The sequence below is a fragment of the Sarcophilus harrisii genome, chromosome 1 (assembly GCF_902635505.1).
Source record: "Sarcophilus harrisii chromosome 1, mSarHar1.11, whole genome shotgun sequence".
Classification (NCBI taxonomy): domain Eukaryota; kingdom Metazoa; phylum Chordata; class Mammalia; order Dasyuromorphia; family Dasyuridae; genus Sarcophilus; species Sarcophilus harrisii.
In genome coordinates, this window is record NC_045426.1 from 12,658,175 (window position 1) to 12,670,617 (window position 12,443).

General features: G+C 43.0%; 1 protein-coding gene across 1 annotated transcript in view; it reads right to left on the minus strand.

The window, feature by feature from the left end:
* The window catches only part of ARHGEF3 (Rho guanine nucleotide exchange factor 3), a 240,683-nt gene that overhangs the window by 209,517 nt on the left and 18,723 nt on the right, over positions 1-12,443 (minus strand). The window contains exon 2 of the mRNA XM_031952275.1: positions 5,855-5,944. Coding sequence (XP_031808135.1) covers positions 5,855-5,916 — 62 coding nt within the window. The 5' untranslated portion in view covers positions 5,917-5,944. The remainder of the gene's footprint in view (positions 1-5,854; positions 5,945-12,443) is intronic.

The window sequence follows — 12,443 nt, forward strand, 5'->3', positions numbered from 1 at the left end:
CTTCCTAATAAAGATAGCCTTGGATAATCAATCCCTCTTCTTCTCTCTCTCTCTCTCTCTCTCTCTCTCTCTCTCTCTCTCTCTCTCTCAAACTACATTCGAAGGAGTAGGGCAGCACTTCCTGCCTGTAAATGAATTCCCTTCTACCAGCCTTTGGAAAGAATCCAGCCCTCATCGTGAAAAGAAAAACATCAGCTGACTCCTTTTTGAAGTAAATATGGGTAAATTGCTACTGTTCTTCCTCGTCCAACAGGACCAGAGAGGAACATTCTCCAAATTTAAAACAATGGAAGTCACCCTCCCAGCTCCTTCTGGTGCCTTGAGACCCCTAAGTGGATTCTCTCCCTCGCTGGAATGACCCCAAGCTCTTGAACAGAAACTTTCCCCTGAACTTACAATGATATCAAAGGCCGAAACAACGAGGTTTCAGTATCTTATCGCAGTCAGCTCCCTTCTCTTCCCTCTGAAGCTCCACGCCGGCTCTGAGTCATCAGTAAAAGCCCCACATTGTCCAAGACATTCAAAACCCTGCATGGGTGCACCATTGTCCTATTCACGATCCTCTCTGGAAGCTGAATTCTGAGACTAGCCTTGGACAGTTCGCGCGCATGCACACACACACACACACACACACACACACACACACACACACATCCTAAACAGTCTTTATGATTTCTAGGAAGATTGGGAGAGAGAACTGGCAAAGAAGGCACAACATTCCCTTGAAAAAACAGCAAAAGAAATGGCAGCCAACCTACCCATCCACCCTCAACTACCGGCAGCTACCACGAGAAATCTGGTTTTGGAAAGAAAAAATAGGATGAAAGAACAAAAAAACTATTCAGAAGTGCAAACATAATGAAAAGATATGATGCATTGAAAGTAACTAGAGCAAAGATACCAGGAGTATAACTAAAATTTTTCAAAGTACAAATTAAATGGATAATAAGGAAGAAATGAAATAATAGTAAAGTATCATGAGATGAGGAAAAAAGAAATGAGTATTATTAAGAAATGTCAAGACATGAGAAAAATAAAATCCAGCATTTAGCACAGAGTACTTAATATATGCTTCTTGTTTTGACTTGACTCAGCAAATTTAGAAAAGTCTATTAAAAACAAATTTTAATCAATTAAATGAAAAGCAGATTATTTTAGGAAAGGTGAAGATGTAAAAACAACAGAAGGAGCCCACAAAATTATTCTAATAGAAAAAGAGTTGGATTTTATGCCACCAAATGTGACAAGGAAAAGTTCAGAATTATTGGGTTTCCCAGAATCCTATGACAAACTAAGTCTATCTAGTCATTCTATTTCAGGAAAGCTTTATGAGAGAATTTCCCAGAAATACTAAAAAGAAGATTCAATATCCAAAGGAGAGAATGAACTATTCACCATTTTTTCTCAATTTCTTAATGGCTATGAGCATATGGATTCAAATTTGTAAGACTTAGAATTAAAGAAGATCCTGGGTTGAATATAGTAAAATGAAAATTTATAGACATAAATGAAAAGTTTATGTGTGGGGCTAAAATAGTCAATGTCAACAGCTAGGGAATACCATTGTGGAGATTTAAAAAGTTCAAAAGACATAGTTTCTGGGTAATTTTGTCATTTTATGAATAAAACCAGCACCTTATTCATAAAAGGATGATCATTTGGCTCTCTTAGATCAAAGTCCATCATGGCGGCAGGCCCAGGACAATGGCAATCGACTCTCATTAGCTGACACAATGGGAGGTGAGGGGCTGAAAGTGACATCACATCACCCTTGGACAGTCTTATCTCTGCACCCAGCTCACCCCCAGCTTTGGGCAATGTAATCAAAGAATTTATCCCCACCCAAACCTGAGTAAAATACAATTTCCCCACCTTAGATTAAATTCCTTGGAAAGTTGGATGGAATCTGACCTAGACTGAGGATGGTTAATTCAATCCTCATCATCCATCGTGTTCTTCAAGAGACTCAGCTTTTTACTTTTTAAAATAAGCACTTAAGGGGAGAACTCTAGTTATTAGTAACCATTTCTCTCACCAGACTTTCCAACCAGAAGACTATTAGAGAATCAGAGCGAGACAAGATTTGATATGAAAGCAGGGAAGGTCTTAGTGGACTCCAAGTTCAATGACCCAAGAGCAGGATAGGGCAGCCCAAGGAGTTCACAAAATCACGGACTATATTAAAGCCGCCATATAGACCAAGAGCCCTGGACTCCATGCCTTTGCCACGGTTGTCCCTCACGCCTGAGATGCTCTTGTAGGAAACAAATTATCTCACCATGAACTGTACCGACTCACTGATGAATCAAGATTTATTTTACATTCTTGCAAAAATGAGGGCCTGGGTTAGCAGACACCCTGGAAACTCCAAAGGCAGGGTTATATTTCCTATCGGGAAGCACAAGTCCCTCCCCTGAATCCCCATTAACTGGATGTTTCTGCCAATATGAGACCTGAATCTCCACCCCTCATCATGTAGCCAGTCCCTGTCCCCAAGCAGCTTACTTTGCAGAAGGGGAAAGTAACGGTGGAGAACTAGGGATAAAGAACAAAAGATTCTTTTCAAATCTCAGTCCCTGCCCCCAAAGAGCTTACACTCTTACTTTCTTTGGGGAGAAAATAGCCTCTATTCTTGATTAGTCTTTGATGTTTTTGTGGGTTTCAATTTTCTAATTTAAGTTTCATTTCTCCAATTAAATTTTCATAAGTGTGAAAACCAAATCCCTGCCTGATCATCTCTCAGTCTCATTACTCATGCTTGCTTCATGGATTCTCGGGCCTCTTTCAAGTTGTTCAGTCGTTTCAGTCGTGTCCAACTCTCCATGACGCCATGTCTTGGCGGGGACACTGCAGTGGTTGGTCATCTCCTTCTCCAGCTCATTTTACAGATGAGGAAACTGAGACAAAAGTCAGGGAAATTGCTTCAGGGTCATACAGCAAGTAAGTGTCCGAGCAGGATTTGAACTCTTGAAGAGGATTCTTCCAGACTCCAGGCTCAGCACTCACTATGGCACTCCCTAGCTACCCACCTGCAGCAGGAGGTCTTACTTGTTCTCCACTCCCTAGCCCAGCCCTTCCCTCTGAGATCACCTTCCCAGTAACTTCTTTTTATACTGCATGTGTGTGTGTGTGTGCGTGTGTGTGAGTGACCATATTTTGCCTGTTGTCTTCCCCATTAGAGCAAGAGATTTTCAGGGCAGAGATTTTTTTGTTTTGGGGGGTTTTCTTTTTGCTTTTCTTTGGCTCTCCAGTGTTTAGCAGAGTGCCTGGCACTTAACAGGTGCATAATAAATGCTTGTTGCATGCTGGAGAAAGGACAGTCCTGCTTTACTCCAGCCTGGCAGATATCTGAGTTTTACATTCAGTTGTGAGTGCCGTGATTTAGTCAAGGACATGGATAATGGGAGACTTAATTCAGAAAAGGGCAGTAAGATGGTGAAGGGTCCATCTTTTACGGATCAGCTAAGGGAACTGGCAGAATTGAGTCTGTGGAGGACGTAGTAAGGGCCTGAGTTTTTCAGAGCTATCACCCTGGAGAGAGGAGATGTGGTCTGCTTGGCCCCAGAGAACAAAGCTAAAAATGACGGATGAAGTTGCAAGGAGATAACAGTCTTCAGAACGGCCGCACTATCGGAGGGCTCTGGGAAGCAGCCTGCCCCGCCCCTGGGTGCTCGAACTTTCCAGATCGGGATCCAAGCCTGGGCAATGGGCCGGGAGGGCCGGCTGCAGCCAGGCTGAGCCCCTTCCCGCCCAACGAGACATTTGGGGGAAAAGCCAACCTGGTTTCTCCTGGTTGACCATCATGTTTGGAGAAGTACCAATAATGCGCAATGTATTAAATATGGATTTTAATCCTGACTCTGCCACAAATGGGGAAAATGATCCTGAGTGAATGAAAAGCCCAGCAAGTGCTGGTGAATCAAAATGGAAATAAAAAAACAAAACCACAGTCCATGCCTTCTGGGAGCTCCCGCCCTCATGTGGGGGGTAAGGTGGCAAGAGGGTTCAATGATGAGTTCCCGGGGAGGCAGCGAGGGGTAGATGGCAAGGCCAGGGGAAACTCAGCGTGCCCTGGAGTTTTTGCCCCGCAAAGAGGGGCCCACAGCACTGGAAGGAGGGAATGGACTCAAGGGCTGAAGTGAAAAGAGGGACAACTGGTTTCCTTCTTGAAGGGCTGGCAATGGGGAGGCAGAATCTGTGTCCAATCAGCAAGGGGACAAAGGGGCCGTGACAAGATGGTCGGGGGTGGTTGAGGCAGCTGGCTATATTTGTCCCCTCAATCACGTGGCTAGTGTTAGCCATCAGTGCCTTGGGGTCCTGTTCACAGGAAAAGGGAGAAAATGATCATGGAGCAGCTCAGAGGAAAGCCGTTGAGTCCTCCAGTTCCTAAGCTTAGGAGACAGGTGCTGGACTAGCAACACCTGGAAGGCAGGCCCGGGCTTGTATCTTCTGGAGGACATCCTCCAGGCCTTCAGGCAATGCCCGGGAGTGCTCCTCACCCAGAAGAGGAGGGGCATTGGGTTCAAGGCCCAGGTCAGTTCTCCCCTTGTTCCCCTGGGGAGTTTGGGTTCTCAGGACTCTCTCTAAGCCCTAGCACCGAATCCCACCCCCCTCAGAGGGACACCCCCCATTTGCTGATGGCCTCCCTCTGCTTCTCAGATGTCATCACAGGTGATCTATCCCATTCATTAACAGACCCACAGCCACAAACTCTCAGGAACCGTCCACCTTCACTAAGATCTCCCCAGATTCAGCAAAAGCCCCGCCAAGTCCGAGAGCCCCAAGGCAGCCCCGACACCAGGAAAGGGTCCCGCTGCTCCCTGGCAGAGGGAGCTCTCCCACTCTCCCCAGAGGGTGATGTACATGACTCAGGTCATCTCCACCCAGAAAGAGAAGCATTAGCTCACGGTCCGATACCCCCCACCCCGATCTGCTGCTCGGAGGAGGGAGGCTTCCTCTCCGGAAGCCACAGAATTCTGGGAGCAGAGTCCCTGCCTTTCCTGCCTTCTCATCACTCCAGCCACAAAAGGTCCTCTGGCAGCGGGGGTCACCTGATCCAGCCTGAACCTCCTGGCTGACCCCACACAGCCTCCCTCCAAAGCTCCAAGACACACAGTGTACACAGCAGAAGCGTCCTTTGGGCGGAAGGTACAGTTCCAGGGGATGGGGAGCCGCGCCATCCTAGACACAACCCCGGCATTGCCCCTATGCCCCCAGACACACACTCACCTACCCCTCTGCCAAGGGGGTAGAGGCTGAGGAGACACGGGATCCAAAAATGTGGCTCCCCCAAGGGAGACAAAGTGAGACACGGCCACTCGAGCCGCCATCCTCATCTCCCCCACCTGGCCCTGGCCCTATTCCTGGGGACCGCCGTGTCCAGGGAGGGAGCGTCTGCCACACCGGCTACCACCTCCCAGCCAGGCCACCCCAGATGTCCTCCGCTGGCATGATGGCAGGAGGACTCCCTGCGGGCAGACATGTGCTCGATGGGCTTCGCACCCCCAGGGCCTGGCGCGCACAAGCATTAAAGGCTGCAGTCGCGGCCTATTTGTTCCCTATGAAAAGACTGTAACCTTAGAGTGAAATCTCATCCAGGAGTGGGGAAAGCCTGCATGGAACCAGGGGTGAGTCAGGGAGGGAAACTCCTTTCTCTCCCCCGGTGGCAGGGCAGGGCGCCCACTGGGGGAGGGATGGCAGAAGGGAAGGCCTCAGTGCCCATCCAGCTGCTCGTCCATGCACTCAGACACCCGATGCAGCCTCTCTACAGCAGGTGCTGTATGAAGTGCTAGGAAGGCTCCTCCAAAGAGCCCCCCTACCCCAAGAAGCCCCCCCCAGGAGCTTCGGTTCTTACCTTTCCTTCTTTTCGTCCATCCCCCTGCAGGCGTACTGGCCCATGACTGAGGAATTGTCCATCGCTGGGTTCCTAGCATTGGCCTCCGTCCTGAAAGAAGAGAACCCATAGGTCAATCAGTGAACATTTATTAAGCGCCTTTTATGTGCCGGACACTGTGCTATACTATATGCATACATGTTCAAAGGGAGACAGTTAAGTGCTTATCTTAAAAACTTAGATGTATTCAAGATGCAAAAATGAACTAATTAATTCCCCCCCACACACATACACTTAGAGAGAGACCCAAACCTGTCCCTCTTCCAGCATCCTCCCAGCATCCCAGGCTGCTCACCTGGCTTTCCTCACTGTCCCCCCCCCCCCCCCAGATCCAATATGGCGCCAAAGCTTGTGGAGTTCACTGTTGCTCATCTCTCAGATTCACCCCCTTTCCTCCTCTGACCCTGCCCTGATCCTGGTCAGGGTTTTTTTTTCCCAACTTAAAAGTTAAAATAAATAAATGATTTAAAATTTTTTTAATTTAAAAATTAAAAAAAATTTAAATGAGAGGGATCCTTTTGTTTGGACTATGGGAGGAATCTCTCTGCCTCAACTCCTCCCCCCCCCCCCAACTCCAGTCCATGCTCCTTCCTTCAGCCACCAAAGTGCTCCATCTCCCGAATGCCCAGGTCTGCCCATATCACCTCCATACTCAATACACTCCAGCCACCTCCTTCACTTCCCGGACCAAATATCAAAGGCTCTGCTTGTGATGCCGAGTGTTTCATATTCTTACCCCTACCCCCATTTCTACATTTTACCCCTTCCCTTTTCCCTCCATTCTCTTAGATCCAGGAACTCTGCCCCACCCAACTGTCCCACAAACAAGATACTTCGTTCTAGGTTCCCCCAGCCTGGAAGCTCCTCTAGTCTGACCATTGACCTTGTCCCAGCTAAAATCTCTCCTTTTCCAGGAAGCCTTCCCCACCCCCTCTTAATTCCAGCGCCTTCTCTCTGCTTAATATTTCCAAATCCTCCCCCCCCCCCCACAAAGCCTCTGGACCTAAGTGTTACACGTCTCTCCCCACCAGACTGTGAGGGCCACCAGGACAGGACTTGGCGTTTGCCTTTGTATCCCCAGCAGTTTTAGAACACTTAACACACAGTAGGTGCTTAATAAATGTTTGCTAACAGATCATATAACAAGCAGATTGAATAATGAATCTTACACAACAAAAGGGACTCCAGACCATCCCCTGGCCACTAAATATGGAAGGGCCATTGAGGGGATGCTCTCCACCAGGTTCTAGGAATCAGAAGAAATCTCAAATCCCTGTCCCTGGCCCCCTGGCTGGTCTTGTCACTTAAATGCTTAATTGTTTACATCCTATGCTATGTTATTTAAGGCAGAAATAGCCTCAAACAGCTCAACCCTCTTAAACTCTGGCGATTCTCAACAAAGGCGACGTTAACACGGTTGCCTACCTCCCTGGTCCTCTTCCTGACTGACCCTCCTCAATCAGCCATCCTGCGGCCCCCTAAGCGGGAGTCTCCCCAAAGCTCTGCCCTTGGCCCTGCCCCCGCTCACCCCCTGGGATCCGGGTTTAACTGCGGTCTCTGGGACGATGACTCCCATGTCTCCGTACGTCCAGTCCTACCATCAGTTCTTACTGGATGTTTCAACCTGGATATCCTGGAGACGTCTTAATCTTGACATAACACTGACCTCATCTTTTCCCTCCAAATCCTTTCCCTCTTCTAAACTTCCTTGTTTCTAGTAAAGGTTCAATCTCCTCAATTTATAACTTAATTACCTTTGACCTTTCACCCCACATATCTATCAGTTGCCAGATTGTACCATCATAAAAGAAGGTAAAAAAATAAGCACATACACTACGTGCCAGATACTATGTGGTTTTACAAACATGATCTCGTTTCATCCTCACGATGTACCTGGGAGGAAAGTGCTATTATTAGTCCCATTTTATAGTGGAGAAAACTGAGGTAAACAGAAGTAGAGTGACTTGTCCAGGATACGTAAATATATGCAGCTGGATTTGAACTCACACCTTCCTATGGAGGTCTGTGTTGGATCTTTGCACCACCGATCAGTTCTATATTCTCAAATTAAATTATAATGAATTATTAGTGATACTCTTAAGTACTGCATCACCAGCTTCTTCACAACATCTGCCAAACTCAGCCCCTTCACACAGTAGTCCCCAAGTCCAAGCGGCCTCATCTCACACAGATGCTTGGAAAGGCCTCCAAATTGGCCTCCTTGCCTCCAATCTCGCTCTGCTGCCACAGCGATTCTCCTTCAGCTCAGATCTGACCATGTCTCTCCCATCAATCCGCAGGGCTCCCATTACCTAAAGTTCCAATAGGAATGTTTCTTAGCCTTTCACAATCTGGACGCGCCCTTCTTTCATTAAGTGCCTACTATGTGTCTGACACTACGTTACGCATGGGGAATATAAACACAAAAGACAGTCCCTGTCCTTGCTTACCCAAAAAAGGGTGAAAAGCATGGGGTGGGAGAGGGGGAAGGCACCCGGCAGAGGGAGACATCAAGATGGAAAAGGGTCCAAAAGGGTGCTTCCGGTGGGAAATCGGGAGAGGACTGCACTGGCCCCCTCCTTAAACACTGTTCGGGGGGCCTCAAACATTATCTCCCGGGAGGATCTAGAAAGAACAGGAGGAGGACTGGATAGCCTTTGGGATCCCTTCCCCAGCTCTAAATATGCAAATTTTATAGAGACTCCAGTTCCCCAAGCAGGTTGGGAAGAAAGTCAAGGTCACGTTCATGCTCCCCAGCCCAGATCCTCCCCACCTGCACCTCCAGACCCAGATTTTACCAGAACAACTCTTATCTATTGAGCTTCCCCAGAAGGGGAGAAGGAGGAGGCTGTGGCAGTGTGGGGGATGAGGAACAGCTGTGGCCCAAGAGCACAGTAACTGGGCGGGAGGAGCACCATCCTTTCTGCCCCAGAGGGGTCAGGGGTGAAAGGACGCATTTGACCTAGACGCAGGGGTCCCGGCAGACTTTATGACCCACAAGGGCTGGTTAGGTCTTGGCCAGAATCACTAACAGGGCCGTTGCAGGGCCCTTCTGGGGAACAGGAACTGCCCAACATGGAATTTTACCTGTAGAGCCAAAATGATGTTAGCAGCAGGTTAGCACACGCAGAATGCCCTTCCCCCTCCCTAGGGGAGTCACTGGCGACCACATCTGGCTGGGGGAGGGACGAAATCCGAGACGGGGGCACAGGGGATCCGGATCTGAAGCTAACCCAACTCCAACGCACCCCCTCCCCTTATTCACACGGATCATCAATATGGGGCTATCCCCAATCGATCAATGAATCAATCAGCATTTATGAAATGCGTCAGAGCCTATGCTAGAGGATACCAAAGAACTCATTTAATCTCTGTCTACCTCAGTTTCCTCAAATGATAGAATGGAGACAATAATAGCACCTCCTTCCCAGGGCTGGGGTGAGGATCAGGTGAAGTAAGGTTTGTAAAGCACAGTGCTTGCCTAGTTATTGTTCTTGTTATTATTATTGTTATGTAATAAGGATACATAATATTCTTATGATGTGACAATGTATATAATTGTATATTATATATAAGTATATTATATAAGTATATACATTGTCACATTTTGGATTATATATATTATATATTTTTATATTTTATTATTACATATTTACATATTTTTATTATATATAATTACATACAAAATAAATACATATACAGATACTCATGGAATAAAGAGAATGAGAAAACAGTTAAATACGAGATGGTTTGGGAAAGAGTTCATTGGCTGTTTTGGGGAAGAGTAGAAATCAGGAACTGCTTTTAGTAGGAGATGCTAGAGGTAAATATAGAAAAAAAAAAGAGGAAGGAGGAGGAAAGAGAAGAAAGGCATTGAGGAGGAGACACCTTCGAGGCACAATACAATAAAAATTATATTCAGTAAAAAGGAAAGAATTAAAAGCAATTGGAATCTAAATAAAATTATTTGGAAGAATTAGTCAAAAAATCAATTGTAGAAACAAAAATGTATAAATCCAAACACATCAACAAAAAAGAGAAACAAATGAATTGGACATTCAATTAAAAAACAAACAATTTTGAATCAAATCAATAACAAATCAACTAAGCAATAAAATAGAAATTGTAAAATTTAAAGGAGAAATTAATAAAATTGAAAGCAAAAACAGAATTGATAGTAGGAGCTTTTTAAGAAAAAAATTCTAAAATGAGTAAAAAGCTCATCTGATTTAAAAGCAGAGCACAATGAAATAGTATCAAAAATGAGAAAGGAAATTGAAAAATATTAAAGAAGGAAATTATCATACATCATTTTGCTCATTAAATCCTAATAAAATTGATAACCGAGGAAATGGAGGAATATGTAGAGAAATGTTAAATATAAAGATTAACAAAAAATATTTCAATAACTCAATATCAGAAAAAAGAACTTTTTACAAGATATAAATGAATTCTTAAATCAAGAAGAAAAAAAGGACAAACTTTAGGATCAGATAGATTTACAAGTAAATTCTATCATACATTCAAAGAACAATTAATTTTAACATTATATAAAATGTTTGCAAGGATGGAAAAAGAGGTTATTCTTCGAATTTCTTTCTATGATACAAATTAAAGTAGGAGAAATGAAGCCAGAAAAAAATTATGGATCAATATCCTTAATTAAGATTGATATAAAACAAATTTTATATAAAATATTACCAGACTACAACAACATATTAGAAAATTTATTTACTATGACCAAATTGGGTTGAATTGTTCAAGAAAAGGAAAACATAAATAAAATAAATCAAGTTAATAATACAAACTGCATAATTATGTTAATAGATGCTAAAAATGATTTTGACATAATCCAACATGAATTTCTGTTTTTAAAAAATCTGGAAAACAAAGGAATAAATAGGAATTAAGGTTGATAAAAATAAAACTTTCCTTAAAATATCAAAAAATTTTTATCTAAAATCAAGAGCAAATATCATATATAACACAGAAAAGTTAGAGACCTTTCCAATAAGATGTGGGACAAAGCAAAGGTTTGCATTAACACCGCTACTATTTAATAAGAATCCAAGGAAAGCTAGCCATAGCAATCAAACATGAAAGAAAACTTGTGGGAATTATTTTAAGCAATAAGAAAAAAAAATCATCACTTTCTGCACTTGAGGTGATGATTCACTTAGAAATCCCCAAACAAAGTCAAACAACAAAAAAATTTAATGAAAGGGTTGATGACTTCAGCAAAATTGCATGATATAAAGTAAATCTGCATAAATCATTAGAATTCCTATAACAAACCCCAGCAGGAAAAAGCTAATAAAAGAAATGCCATACAAAACCACATACGTTATAAAATATCTGGAAGTCTATCACCCAACTCACACTAAGGAACTATTTAAATCCAATTATAAAATACTTTTCAGAAATAAAGACAGACCTAATTAACTGGAGAAATATGAGTAAGTTCAGCTCATGGCTAATAGGAAGGTTGAGCCAATATATTAAAAATGACAATGCTATTTAAATGATCTTACTTATTTTTCCATTCTATAGCAAGCAAACTATTAAAGGGGCAGTTTATAGAGCTAAAAAATAGTTAAATTCATATGTAAAAACAGAGGATCAAGGATTTCAAGGGTAACAATGCAAAAAAAAAAAAAAAAAAAAAAAAAAAAAAAAGTAGGAAGGAAGGGGGCAGTACCAGACCTCAATTTACACTTCAAAACAGCAATCATCAAAATTATATAGTAATGGCTAAAAAAATCAAATAAATCAATCAGTGGAATAGATTAGCCACACAGCATAAAAAAGCAATGAAGACAATAACAGCACCATATTCAATAAAACCAAATACCCCCAGTTACAGAGACTTTACTATTTGATAAAAAGTATCTGGAAATTAGAAAGCAGCTCGGCAGAAATTAGGCATAAAGTAATGTCTCACGGCATGTGCCAAAATAAACTTCATGAAAATATGACTAGAAATGAATGGTGATATCATAAGCAAATTTAAACAGCAAAGAGGAAGAGCATGATCAAACAAGCTACAGAGACCAGATAAGAGATAAATTTAGAAAGATAAAATAGAAAATTTTGATTATGTAAAGTTTCCACACAAACAAATTTAATGCAGTTAAAATTAGAAGAGAAACCAGTAATTGTGAGGAAAATGTTTGGATTAAGTTTCTGTAATAAAAATCTCATGTCCAAGATATATAAGGAACTGATTCAGATTTAGAAGAACAAGAGCCATTCCTCAAAAGATAAATGGTCAAAAGATATGACTAGGTAATTTCCAAATGAAAACATCTAAGCTATCAATAATATGAAAAAACAATATTCCCACTCAGCAATAATTAAAATTAAAGAAATTCAGAGGTAGAACCTCACACTTGTAAGTTTGGCGAAGATGACGCAAGGAAAATGATCTATGTTGAAAGGGCTGTAGAAAAACAGGTACACACTATTTCAGAGTCTGATTCTTTTTGTACAGCAAAATAACTGTTTGGACATGTATACTTATTTTGTATTTAATTTATACTTTAATATATTT